At 33.8% G+C, this 15000-nt stretch overlaps 2 protein-coding genes across 2 annotated transcripts in view; one reads left to right on the forward strand and one right to left on the reverse strand.

The window, feature by feature from the left end:
- LOC125027121 (peptidyl-tRNA hydrolase 2, mitochondrial-like) overlaps positions 1-1565 on the forward strand; it is a 4651-nt gene extending 3086 nt beyond the window's left edge. Inside the window, exon 4 of the mRNA XM_047615964.1 lies at positions 1-1565. This exon is cut by the window's left edge and continues 618 nt beyond it. The gene's annotated coding sequence lies outside the window, so the exon portion shown is untranslated.
- A 2711-nt stretch (positions 1566-4276) lies between these two features.
- The window catches only part of LOC125028524 (protein-serine O-palmitoleoyltransferase porcupine-like), a 12779-nt gene continuing 2055 nt past the window's right edge, over positions 4277-15000 (reverse strand). Inside the window, exons 2-9 of the mRNA XM_047617894.1 lie at positions 14269-14346; positions 13781-13955; positions 9723-9924; positions 8339-8564; positions 7992-8098; positions 7474-7670; positions 6924-7151; positions 4277-6165 (exon numbers count right to left, since the gene is read on the reverse strand). Coding sequence (XP_047473850.1) covers positions 5957-6165; positions 6924-7151; positions 7474-7670; positions 7992-8098; positions 8339-8564; positions 9723-9924; positions 13781-13955; positions 14269-14346 — 1422 coding nt within the window. The 3' untranslated portion in view covers positions 4277-5956. The remainder of the gene's footprint in view (positions 6166-6923; positions 7152-7473; positions 7671-7991; positions 8099-8338; positions 8565-9722; positions 9925-13780; positions 13956-14268; positions 14347-15000) is intronic.

Raw genomic sequence — 15000 nt, forward strand, 5'->3', positions numbered from 1 at the left:
GTTTTATCACAAGTAATTTGGTAATCTTAGCACTCTGTAACTATGAAATAATAAATTTGAGGCACTGGATCCACAGTCGATTATAAAAATGTTTTCCATTTACCTCACTTGTTTGCAACAGTTACATGCTCACATATAGTACTACCCTACAGAGAATAATGTTCTGGCTTATGCTTATACCTTTTCAACTTATTGCAGTGGGGGATATGTACTGTCCACTGTAATTTATTTATTTAATTATTTATGATTTTTTCTTTCTTTCTTTTTTCTTTTTCTTTTTGTTTCTTTTCTTTTTTTTTCTTTCTTTTTTCTTACATATATGGCTTTGCAGGTACTCAGCCACCAAGGAGTCAATTAGTAGGTCTGTATGACCTCATCTAACACATGAATTTACAAGATTTCTTTACCAACGCTAATAGGAATGAAAAAGAATCCATCTGAAAACCAAAGGAAAGGGTAAACAGATATGGGATATGCAGGGATGGTAATTGACCCCTTAATAACTAAACTGTTGTGGAGCTATTAATGTATAAACAAACTTAATGAACTAAAATCCTAGTGCACATGGCATGTACATATATATGCCATCCCAGCATCATTGGGTTAACATTTTAAGAGAAAACTCTCAAAGCAGAAAAATAGCATTTTGTCTCTTGTGGTTGAATGGAAATTGAAAAGGGATTTAAAATGCTCAAGATATATTGCACATGAGTTATGCTTCATGATAAAATAAGTGATAAAATAATGTGAGGTTCTGAAGCAATTTCTTTCCTTATTTGATTAACTACGGGTAAGAATGTCTGTTATGTGACAAGGAACACTATTTCATCTTTGTGGGAACAAATTATAATTATATCCTATCAACAAATAAAAAAAAATCCCAAGACAAATATTTGGTTTGTAATGAGTGTTATATACAAAATCACTTCATCAGTCATTACACAAGCAATAGTTGTGTTGTGTGTGTTGTCGCTTCACCAAAACTGTCATTCATCACATGCAAAATTCTAATTAAACACAGACAAAGGTAATCTAATGACCTCAAAACGTTTCACATGTTGTTGATGTATTCACTTTTATCTACGTGTTGTGTAAATGGTGGTATAGATTAGCTCCTCAGAATGTTGTGACAAAGGCTGAGTGTCTAACAGAAGGCCTTAACACCTTCCCTTTCTCTATACTGTAACCTTTCACACAAATAAAACTGTCAGAATCAAGGTTGACTTTCCTCGTTTGTATTCAGGTTGGATAACTTAACTAATCACAAAACCATTTCACTACCAAAGAAGCTCTTGATATTATTCTTAGCATCTTATCACAAGCTTGCAATGTGTTTGGTACCATATGTAGAATTTAATTGTACATCTGTCAATCAGAGAACTACTTTCCCCTTAGACATACAAATTCGAAGTCTTATCTGTAGTATCTTTCCCAGTAGTTGGAAATAATGATGGGAATTTTTTTTTTGTTATAAAATTACTTTTATTGGTGAATGATTTTAGGCTGAACAGTAATAATGCTTGAAAAGTTAGATTATCTATTAGTAATTACAGTAATCTTGCTTTTTTTTGTATTTTCATTCTTATACCCCATTTTGAAATATATTTCTCCTTTAAGTCACATATGTGATTCCAAATGAAAAAGATATAGGTGGAACTTTTTTAAACACAAGATATTAATATAAATACATTTTCTGTAACATGTAAAAAAAAAGTTTAAGCAGATTATTTTAATTAGTTGAATAGAGAAAACACCTTAGAATGAAAGAAAAAAAGGAATATGTCTTATGGAATATAATATCCCTTTTTCAATACTTGCAAATTAATTCTTACAAAAAAAAGGTACTCATATATTACAAATCAGTTTTGCACTTGTGGTTGTGAAAATGGTAAGTGTAATAAAGGTTAGCCTTGTGAGACTTCATTTCAGCCAATCATTCTCACATCATATCTCCCTGATCAGTGTATGATGTAGATCGATGGGAACTGTTCAAGCTCTTATCCTGTGGGATAGGATAAAGGAGCTACACTCAAAGCCATATCTATATGACTCTTAAGACTCAAGTCACGTGTTGGCCTTGAAAATCCACATGGAGGTATTCAGACTATGGCTGTAATCCATTGTTGCTGAAAAAATGTAGAGTTCACGATAGTATTGTTTTGTGAAATGTCTCTACATATAGATGGCTCCACAAGTGCTTAACCACCAAGTCAATTATTAATCTCACAACCTCTGCTGCTGCTGCTGCTGCTAATAGGTAATAGTTAAAACATATAAATGTGCTAGACTTGAAAAATCATATAGCACTATGGTTAAGTATTGAGGCAAAAAGGGTTAGAAATGAGTTAACAATAAGGATATGTGAACAAAAGAGGATGAAGAAAAGATAGAATAGAAAAGGGGAAGAAGACAAGACCATGCAAAATTAGTTATGGCAATGGCATAGGTCCAAGGTAAGGGTGATCCCTGCAATGGGCCTCAGTCTCCACCTCCTGACGAGCAAAGGATTGGGGGAGGGAATGCTATCAGTATCAATTCTGTTATTATTATTATAGATGTTACTAAAAACAATAAAAGATAAAAGAAAATGTTTCACAAAATCAAGAAAAATGGTAAACAGGTAAGATGTAGAACCAAGACCCGTTGGCGACTAAGTACTTGTGGAGCCATCTATGTGTAAAAACAGTGGGCATGACATGAAGTTACAAGCCATGACAGGTGGCATCAGGTTAAACATAGTTCCCTGTGGCTCCTGTAGTTGATGAAACCACAGCTGAATTATGAGCATGGTGATGAAAAAGTCTGACAGTAAATCATTATTTTCATTATTATGGTTAATAAAAGATTCTTGGTTTTGGAAGGCATAATCCTTTTTTTTTTTATGTTTGATATAAAAATATATAAAGCACAAATATCTACTAACACTGAATCTCTATGTACATCTTTACATGAGATGTCATGGTGCCATAATCCTGATAATTGTATCAATGAAAGAAAAGAAAAGTATCACATGTATTTTATGATTCATGGTAAAAATGCAATGTACTTATAAATATACAAATATTCAAAAAGAAAAAAATATATATCAATCTCTTCTGAAATGTTGGCATACATTTCAAACAATACCTGGTCCCCTTTTTTAATGCAAAATATATTTCCTCCATACAGCACTCCAAAAAGTTTACTTTAGCTACTTCCTGGAAGTAATGGGATTTCTCTCCTCACCATTAGTCATTAAGCAGTGTTTCTTAACCTTCTTAGAGTCATGGGCCCCCCTCACTAGAAATATTCACATTAACACAACTTTGTGTATAATGTACTTATTTATTGAGATTTGATTGTCATATATGTATTAAATATACAAAGTATTATTAAAAAAAACACTAGTATAAATGTTAACTTTTATCTGGTCTTCTCAGATCCCCTGAAACCCATCCATGACCCTAGGTTGAGAACCCTGCTGTAAAGGATGACAGAACCAGATTTCCCAGACTCATAACATATGTATTCAAACAGCCTGATATGGAATACAGCCTGACAGAGCCAGTGTTACATTTAAACCCTTTATGTGCTCCAAAACTCAGTGGCCTTATGCACCCAAGGATTGATCATGATGTTTGGGTTTCACATACCTCTGGTGCAGCAAGTGATTAGGACCCAAACTATTCATAGCACACAGGAAGTGGCAACATATAGGAGCTGTAGTTGAAGCTATGCCTCATTTGACGTCTTTATATTTATTATGAGATTCTTGTAACAGATCATGCATTTAAACAGCTTGCTGTGAAACTCTTGCTGCATTATATTTAGCTTCATTTGGAAGTGTATGAAAACTACATCCATGGGGTGCAATGTGTGTGTTTGTTTGTGTTTGTTTGTTTGTTTGTTTTTGTGTGTGTGTGTGTGTGTGTGTGTGTGTGTGTGTGTGTGTGTGTGTGTGTGTGTGTGTGTGTGTGTGTGTGTGTGTGTGTGTGTGTGTGTGTGTGTGTGTGTGTGTGTGTGTGTGTGTGTGTGTGTGTGTGTGTATGTGTGTGTGTGTATGTGTGTGTGTGTGTGTGTGTGTTTTTGTGTGTGTGTGTGTTTTTGTGTGTGTGTGTGTTTTTGTGTGTGTGTGTGTTTTTGTGTGTGTGTGTGTTTTTGTGTGTGTGTGTGTTTTTGTGTGTGTGTGTGTTTTTGTGTGTGTGTGTGTTTTTGTGTGTGTGTGTGTGTGTGTGTGTGTGTTTTTGTGTGTGTGTGTGTGTGTGTGTGTGTGTGTGTGTGTGTGTGTGTGTGTGTGTGTGTGTGTGTGTGTGTGTGTGTGTGTGTGTGTGTGTGTGTGTGTGTGTGTGAGGGGGAGGGGGGATTGTCTCATTTCAGGGTTGAATGTACTAGCTACTCAGTGAACAGTTGCACATTTTTACCAACCTGCTGGTCACAGAGCAAAGAGAATAATCATCTGATTCAGCTCCACCACCCATTTCTTTACAAACATGGAAGCAACTATAAGTGAACTCATGGTGCTTGCTACAGTCCTCTTCAATATATTACTACATTAAAAAAGCAATTAATATAAAACATTATTTCATATTCAAATATTCAGTTTCATTTCTTAATAGCAAACTTTAGATACCATGATTAATTGCTTTCGTATTGCTGATGCCACTCACTGCAAGCAATAAATTACAATTATTGAAAGTTGGAGGCTGCTTAGAAGGAATAATCAATCCAAAAGCTGCTGGATATCACCATGTTGAGATTAGCTCACCTTATGTTCAACAACATGAATGTAAGGTAAAGAACACCCTATAGCTGTGACCCATTTGCTTGCACTATTACAATTTTGTTGTGTTCACATATTTTGCTTTCAAACAATTTTGTTTTAATTGATCAACTTATATGCATATAACTAAAAGACAATATTTAATACAAACATTCAATGGAAAGTAATTATGTAAACAATTAGAATTCAGCACAGGAACTAACATTACCAAATCAAAAATGAACTTAAAACAAATTAGGCAGAGACAGGCAGAAGAATAAAACATTTGCAGATATTTCCATCATCCAGGTTCACTTAAACTCTTTTCCCAAGAGTCATGTAGAAACTGGACTTGTGAACAGCTATAACAATGGGAAGAGCTACCCACAAACTTAATATAACTACCCAAAATCTTATTATGCAATTGCACACAATTATTTTAAGTTTGCAATCAGACTGCAATTAGATCACTGCTGAATGCAAAGTAGATTAGTAATGACCTAAAATAATATCAAGTTTATGAAAACAAATGTAATACAATATGGAGATGAATGAATTAACATAACAAATAGTAAGTCTAAACTATGAAATGTATTAAAAACACTGTTTGAATTGAACATGGGCACCTTTTTCAGACAAAATCAACAGCTTGGATACTGCATAAGCAAAATTAGACTTTCTGCATTAATTCAAGTACATATGCCAATTCAAAAGCAATAGCAGCCAAATAAATGATAATTTTACGACCGTCTTCTTGAAAGATGAGCAATCAGTTGGCTTGTCCATGGATATAGCACTGGGACAAACAATCAATGGAATATTTCAAGTCCAAGACAGGGCATTATTTCTATTCACAGTTCAATCAAAATACAAAACTATACACAAAGATATAATATCAGATATATTCTAACTTTAATTTGGTGTAAAACTGTTGCATATAACAAGTTGCAAACATTTGCTGTTTAACTTAAAATATTGCTAACCAGAGCAGTGCCCAATCTCCTCCTCCTCTAATATTATTCTATGGAACATATGTACATATTAAACCAACACTTTGGACTTCCATATTGTAAGAAAAAATGTCTGTCTAAGTTTCTCTTTTTCCCTAAAAAAAAAAAAAAAAAAAAATAACAGCTACATTTTTGTATAAAAATTATTACACAATTATAATGCCCTAGAAATCTAAATTTATAAATGGCTTATCAATAAAAACAAATCTTAAATGACAGCATTAACAACATAACAGACTAAAACAACCCAGTGACTAGCGTAATCTAAAATAGACCACTTAGTTAGAGTGTGCTTCATGCTGTATCCTGATTCTTGTTGTTGGGGCGAAGAGTCAAACATGATGCCAAGGTATGCCAGGTGGAACATCGCCATGAGTCCAAATGCCAGATTAGTACAGATTGTGAAGACTGACCATCCTGAAAGACAGCATCAAAGTATTAACAAATATAAGTTATTTTCACGATTTAGCTAGATGATGTACTTGCAAAATAAGAAAGTGGAAAAAATTATTATTATCATTATTTTTACCATGCTTTACAGAATTGTCCCATATATTCATTCATTATTCACTCAAGCTAAATATTCATTTTCCAATAACTCTTGCATAGCTGCCCTTTTACACAAAACCTAATCAAAATATCTTTAGGACTATGCTATAGTTTACCCAATTTTGTTTCTCCAAACTTCTTTGCTATCCTTTTTGAAAATTCATATTCAGAATTATTCATCCAACAGTACCTTAAAATTAAAACACCCAAGGCAAACAACAACAACAATAATAACAATAACAAACAACAACAACAACAACAACAACAACAAAACAACAACAACAACAACAATAACAACAACAGCCTGTCTCAACATCTAGCACAAACAGACTAAAGCAAAAAAAAAATAAGTAAAAAAAATAATAAATAAATAAATAAATAAAATAAAATAAAAGCATGCTTAACTGCAAACATCTATTTACCCAGCTACATGATTTTGAGGATGAATATCATGCTTGATGATGGCAACTATTAACACCAAGTACTTACAAGATGATAAACAACAAAAAACACATTCCTAAACTGATTTCGGGAATTTCAAAATATGAAGTAAATGACTACTGAGAGAGAGACAGGGAAAGAAGAAGTAGAAGAAGAAAAAAGAAAAGAAAGATAAAACAACGTACCTTTCTGTGTATGTTCACAACTCTCTGGGCAGGGTCTAGCTAATATACAGGCATCAAAGGCGCTTGCTAGCTTATATCTGAGTGAATGCTCAACATAAGTGTAGAAGCCCAAGGATAAAAGTACAGCTGCCAGTTGAAAGTTAAGACCGTGGAAAAGTGCCGACATGCTGTAGGTGAATAAAAGTGCCCAAAACACTCCCAGCTGCCCACGGACAGGCTTGAAGACATCTGAAGAGAGGGAGAGAAGAATGTAATGTTAAATATATCATACTTGTCTGATGATTTGATTTAACTAGAGTCAATAAATCAGACAAAGAATAAAAAAATATATATAACTTAGAAATTCATGAACATCTACCAAAAAGAGCAGTAAGTGGCTCCATACTTCTTCTTTTTTTTCTTAATGAGGTAAGGGTGCAATCATCACAAACCTGTCAATTATAACATAATAATCATCACCAATCTGTCACCCTGGCATTAATCTTCATGATCCTGTTACCTCAATTAAAAAAAGGAGCATAATTCTCACATCATTAACATCACAACTCACATGTTTTCAGCCAGTGATGCATGGGCATATTCCAGAATACCACAACCTCCCCAAGAGAACGTGGAACCTCAATTGATCCTGGGTTTGCAACTCCTGCTATTTCTAAGCCAGCTAATAATGCAGAAACCTCACTCATGTAAGATACGAAGTAATGGCTCGTTCGAAATGCGAGGGCATCTCTATAAGCCAACATCCATCTGTAAAACGAATGGTCTCTATTATACATAATGTTTGCGTTGCTGATACTCAAGTAACAAAGCCTCTGATATATATATTTTTTCATTATCAATAAGCTACCAAAAAGTCACAATCTGTTTACTTCCAAATACCTCTATAAAGAATCATTACTCATTTCATAAAGCTACAGTTTGTGCACTACCAAATAACTTCATAGTGAATTATCATCAATTCTTTATTGAACCTAACATCAGTGGGCAATGTATTTAGAAGGACAGCTTTTGTCTAGTGCATATCATATCTAAAGTATTCCAATATAAAATAATATTGCATGTTCTTACTTGTTCCCTGGGTCTGCTAAAATCCATGATATAATGCACGTGGATTTAATCAAAAATAAAATACTGGCTGCCAAGCTCTGCAGGATCCTCAAAATTGGCCATGTTTTCTGTTATAAACAAATAAATACACATCTTATTAAAACTCTTGCCTGTATACAAATATCAATTTCATTTCAAATATCAAATCCATAACTAGTACAAAATCAAATTTCTTTGTAAGACAAATCCAGAATTCTTTATAACACAAACATTATATCTTTTCATAACATATCTAAAGTCTTTAATAGCATAAGGCTAAAACTATGTGTCTATAATACATATCTCTTATAAAAGTAACCATCACTTACCCAAGATGCTGGCTCAAGAACCTTCATGTAGGTCTTAAAGGAAACCCATGGACCAAAGATAATTGAACCCGGATTTAGGATGTAGCCAAGGAGCTCAGCAAGACCTGGGCAGGTAGTGAGAGTGCGAGCATCAAGATCATACCCTACTGATACCACCTTCATTAGGATGATCATTTGAGCACCTCTTATGCTATGCCAGTCAACTGGATCTGCCCACCATAACTCGCTGGAAAAATGGTAAATTTGGCAATTGTTTGGAGAAAGAGTAATAACAGTAATAATCATAATTAATCAAATGATTACCAGCTAAAGGATTTTAGGTTTCAATGATGAAAATGGGACAGTAAGAAAATTAAATCAATATCCATTTTACTGAGTGCACAAAGCCATTTACAACAGTTAAATCACCTCTAATCACAGATATTACAAAGCAATTCTTTATTTACTCATCTGTACTTAATGCCTTTACAAGGTATGAACTTTTATATTTATATCTATCAAACCAATCCAAGTATAGTATATCTTTACATCTATTTGCTCATGTGTCCCATGAAATAAAATGGAATCAGATGCTACAGGTAAGATAATTTTTTAACTTCCAATGATATTTTTCCCATGTACTGTTATAAATAAGCTGATTTTTATGCCAAAATATCTGAATCTATGATGTCTATTAAGAATGGAAGGGTAGCTAAAACACACCTTGTACAATTGTAAAATAAATTGCTAAAAACAAAATGATGATAAAAGGTACTGTGAATTTCCTTTTTGTTACTAAAATCAGCATGTTTTACAACTTCTTCATTTTTTCAGTATTTCTATTACTGGGTATGAGATAATGAACAATATCTACTTAGCTATAAAAAGGTTATAAATGTGTGTATTGCAAAAGAAACAAAGCTTTATCATTATGTCAAAATATCTATGATAAATGATAAAAAGAGAGTGCAAGACTTGTCTGTGTACTCTACCAGCAATCTGTAAAAAGGAAGGAAGGGAAAGAAAAAAAAAAGAATACTACTAACACTGGTTTCAATTGTTCACATGTGCACATCTGAACCTGTATATCATGGGAAAGTCAGTACACAAAATGGTCTGTAAGTGAATAGATTTTCTGTTCACTATCAGTAAATATAATATGGAATGGACAAATATCTTGTAAACACTATCAGTTAGCAATCTTCTGGAATTCTCTCATCTGTATAATGTCATCAAGCAATGCTTAATATCATTCCATAAAACTATTTGCCTACCTATCAGTTACCACTCACATTAACCTACTTATCTACAGACCCTCCATCTCATTTGTGAAAGACCCTCCTCCTGTCACTGTACAATATAAAAGAGAGAGAATGTGAAAAATGAAAACAGTTTGCAAACTCACCACACGATCATGACAACCACACATGCCACACAAGTCCAAGGTCCTCGGCGGGCTTTCACTAGTGCATTTGAGGTGAGAAGGGACAGCCCTCCGACAGCTGTCAGAGAGGCCATGTAGACAGTGCGTTGGCCAAACAGCTGCCAGGCCACCACACAGCCACATGCAGCAGACATCAGGTGCACAAGACATGCAGGAACTCGCACTAGAGGGGAAGGATGCAAGGGAATAGGCATTTTACAGTTTTACTCTTTATGTTTTAGGCATACAAAAGTTACTCTGCATAATGTTACCAGGAATTATGGTAACTGAAAATTATTGACAGACTGTCTATGGATTTTCACATATATATCATTTAGCTATATCGATTTATAAGAAGGTTACATTTTCAAAGAGCCCACCTACTGATAATCCTGAATGCTATTTGATTTGTTATGAAATTTTATAATTCTATTTACTTTATATCTATCAAAAACAATTTCAGATTTTCACAAAATGCTACTAAGAAATCTATTAAAATGTTGCTAAAGGATGTAAAGAACACAAATATATATGAAGGTTCATAAGAACCTCAAACAGACAGTAAAATAATTCCATGTTTTTTTAGTTTTACAATAATGATTACAGTTTTACATTTTGCAGTTATTCCAATTTTACCTAATTTTGGCTCAACAAAATGTGACTCTCATCTAATTCCACCTGTTGCTACTGAAAAAAAGTATCAGACAACATAGCCCTATGAACAACCAAAGCAACTATACAATGAAAAATATCTGCCTTTTCCCAAAATTAAAGGTATAGCTTAGGATACACAAACCAGAATGACTTTCACTGCAACACACGTATACACAAAAAAAGTAAATGTTCTTTCCATTAAAAATTAAAAACAATTATAATAATAAAACATGTGTTTGTGGTTAGGTTTATAACAAGTGGTTCCTTTTTAGGGAATGTTCAAGAGGGGAAGTGCCCTCCTGTGTACAAACAGTTAAAGATAAAAGATGGGGGAAATGATAACCTCAATACCTCTAGTCAATTTTATATGCATAATATTGAAACAACCCTGCAGATAAACATAGTACAAAAGACAACAAAATTTCTAGGCCTATCAAAATCAGTAGCAGTATGAATACATTTTTTCCTGAAGATTTCCATAGGAATGAAGTTGCATGACTACTACTAAAGCCATGGTATATCTTGGCTTTATCTTTCTAGAAATAAGTGTCTCATCTATAATTAATTTCATCAAATACCAAATGCATTGGCCCACTGACAATAATTCACAAAATTCATTAAAAAGTCATCCACAAGTTACTTTACTTCATTCATGTTGACTGAATTTCATACAAGATACTTACACTTCCACAAAAAATATGCAAGAGCTATGTCTGATGAATCACCCTGCCCTATGAAATGCTTTATTCTCATTCACATCTCTCTCAACAATTGTCAAAGTGAAATGGGTACACCTTGACAACAATCCATGTGCATCATACAGAAAACAAGTATCTAAAACAACTTTCTATTTCTGTTAAGTTACTAGATGTTCCCCTTCCTAGACTGTTCAGTAACAGAAATATAGTACTCATAACACTTTCTTTCTGCTTAAACTTGTGCATTGCAATATTTGCATCAAACTGATACTTTAACCCCTAGGCTCTGGGTATAAGGCACATTATCCATCTCCCTTCAAAAGTGTTCTCTTAACATAAAATGACATAGCCTGGGATCTAAGTATAAAATATCAACATTTACTGTAAATTAATTTATTTGGCCTAATCTCTATGTAAAAAATAAGCCAAAATTTCAACCTACTTGGTTTATCAAATATATATATATATATATATCAGAAATAGTATGTTTAGATCCACCTTACATACTTCTAAACATATATCAGGTAATGAAGGACATCCTCATAATTCGACCATCCATCTTCCTTCTGTATACATCTAAAATATATTCATTTTCATCACTACGCTGCAACCGGAACATAAAATCTTGGTCTTCTTTCACAAACATGACTCGAGATTGACTAAGTAGCCACCACTTCTCCTACAATTATGCATGACTTCAAAAGATTCTGGATGGAAGATTTACTGGACATTTTCATACTACCTACAAAAGAGGACATACAAAAATACCATGAACTGGAATTATCAAATCTGATAGCATGAATCACCACTTTTTCATGCAGACAAAGTTGGTATTAGAAACAATGGATATGGAAATAAAGAACTAGGTCCAACCTTTGGTTAGAGATGTACGTGGAGACCACATTACCTTGGAGTGAGGGATATCAATTGGTATATGTTAATGACAGGTTTCAAACAACAACAATCTTCAAATTAATATATGAAAATCGAATACTTGAATTACAATTCAACAAGTCATTCTGTGATACAAGAGACAAATAATATCAGATATATGTCTCCCTGAAACTGGTAGGAGATAGAATGGTGTAAATACTATGACGATATTTTGGATATGTATCATATCTCTGACTGGCAAAAATATAATAAAATTTATGAAAGATATTATCAAAACACAATTAATATCTGAAAATCATCTTCCCATCCAAAAAACAATTGAAGAGCCATGATTTGCACATGAATACATATATCAGTCATAAAATCTACAAGAACTTAAGAGGCAGTCTTTTACTTAGCTACTTAGCACATAATCTCTCTTGTGTCAAAACACTCTAGCCGGAGATAGAATACCTAAAGAGGAAACATCACATGATATTTGTTTTATAATGGATGATTAGAAAGGAAAGAAGAGTGGAACTGGGGAGTCCATGTGTTAGTCCTTTTTCATGAGAATTGAATGTGAGGGAAATCAAACCAGCCTGTGACTTTTAGAAAAATAAAAATCTTACCATGCTTGTCTACCACACAGGAATACAAGTAAAAAGATTCTTGAAAAGTTTTTATAAATAGCAATTTCTGTATTTTCAACTATTATGAGGTTAAGATTGATTACACTTATTAATAAAAATAAAAGTGACCATCTTGGATGTCTAAGTATTATATGTTCAATCTCATATATTGAAAAACAGAAAAAAAAAAAAAAAATGAAAGTTGTCCTTCACTTGCAATGAAATCTTAATGGCATCAGCACCTCAAACCTTGTAATTTTTTCATCCACATCTGCACATCAAAACCCACACTTAAGCCAAAAAATAAACTAAACCTGGTAATGATTTCATAAGTAATATCAATGTTCCAGGTTACAACTGCATATGCCAAGAGTTATCTTTGTTGTTATACCTATTGTGTATTTCAGACTTGTGTAAACAATGTTCAAACATTAATGAGAAGTAAAGAATCACAGCATAAACATATAACAAGGCACCACTTAAAAATTATTAGAGATTCCAACTTTTTGCAAGTCTTACACACTCAATGCAGGTTCCTTTGACCTAAAACAATTAAGCATACAGAAAAGGAAATACATGTCATTAAAGATAAATATCCTCCCTCTTTTATGGCTGCATTGTCTATGAAGAAAATAACAAATAAGGATCATTGGAAAGATTTTTTTAAAATGCTATCTCTAATACACAGTTGCATGAAGACAGAGAGAGATGAAAGAAGTATGTAGAAAATGTACACTAACTTAGTCTTGCAGATTCACTCTCCCCATTAAACATCTTATAAATGTTATAGTGCCTTTTGCCTTATATCTTATCCTACATAAATCTTAAAAGACATGTTCCATTGTGACTGACTTATCACAATCATTATTCATTATAATGAATACCGTCACTTTCCAACACATGAAAATATATGGAGGAAGAAGTGAGGATCTCCATACCTATTTTTACTTTTGGAATGTAACAGAAAAAAATGCAGAAATGGGAAAATTTCAAATATCCAAAGTTTAGAAAAAAAAAAAAAATAATAACTGTTATCAAATATTAAGAAATCAGTACAGTACAGTTTTTCAAAATAATTGATAACCCTAAGGGAGATAAAAAGCAAACCACACCAATAAAATGTGACACAAGCAAACCAAAAATGGGAAATATGATGAGAAAATTATACAACTTTTATACTCACCAAATCTCGTACTAACGGAGAAGATCAACGACCACATCAGAATGTTATAAAGGTGCCGTGCAGAATCCGTGACTGTCGGCACAACACAGTACTCATACAGCTCTGAGATCGTGAGCTGAGACTCCAGGTCCTCGTCATCCTCCCACGGCTCATCTTCCGGGATCTCATATATTTCCTAAATAAGTCATATAAATTGTTAGTCCATAAATGAAACAAATACTTTGCCTTCTGAATCATCAACCTAATGATACAATATATAGTTATGAATTAAGACATTTTGCAAATTGGTGTTTGATGTGAAGAAATCAGGCGCAATGCAATTTCATAAAAGACTAGTTTGGATAGATGGAAGAAGATACGATGTACAAAAATGAAAAACTTAGATGACTTAGACAGTATCTAAGAATGTAAACAATACAAAATAAATAAAGAAGGCATAGACAGCAAACCAAACAAGTATAAGAGAATATGCTCCTTAAATCACCTACATCATCATAATAATCCAGGTATTCGACGTCCTCTCCAGTGGGGTCATAGTCATAGTCCCCGTACATAAAATCATCCATCTGAAATAATTATATGAGTGTGTCAGTAGAAAGAAGTTCATGCAAACAAAAATATGAATACCTAATGTTTACATATATCTCAATGTATCATGCCTCTGTATTTTTTATGGATTTACTCTGAGGAGAATTTTTTTTTTCTACATTCCAACAGTTTACAGAACAGTTTGATGAGTTTCACATTACATGATTTGATTAGAAGAGAATGATCTCACTGACATTCAATGGGTGTGCATGTGTGGCTGAATATGTGCAAGTTTGTTTGTGTTTTTTCTTCTTCTTCTTCTTCTTCTTCTGTGTGTGTTTGTGTGTGTGTGTGCGTGTGTGTGTGCGTGTGCGTGTGCGTGTGCGTGTGCGTGTGCGTGTGCGTGTGCGTGTGTGTGTGTGCGTGTGTGTGTGCGTGTGTGTGTGCGTGTGTGTGTGCGTGTGTGTGTGCGTGTGTGTGTGCGTGTGTGTGTGTGCGTGTGTGCGTGTGTGTGTGCGTGTGTGGGTGCCCTGTGTGGGTGTGTTTGCATGCATGTGTGGGTATGTTTGCATGCATGTGTGTGTGTGTGTGTGTGTGTGTGTGTGTGTGTGTGTGTATGTGTGTGTGTGTGTGTGTGTGTGTGTGTGTGTGTGTGTGTGTGTGTGTGTGTGTGTGTGTGTGTGTGTGTGTGT

The sequence above is a fragment of the Penaeus chinensis genome, chromosome 1 (assembly GCF_019202785.1).
Source record: "Penaeus chinensis breed Huanghai No. 1 chromosome 1, ASM1920278v2, whole genome shotgun sequence".
Classification (NCBI taxonomy): Eukaryota; Metazoa; Arthropoda; class Malacostraca; order Decapoda; family Penaeidae; genus Penaeus; species Penaeus chinensis.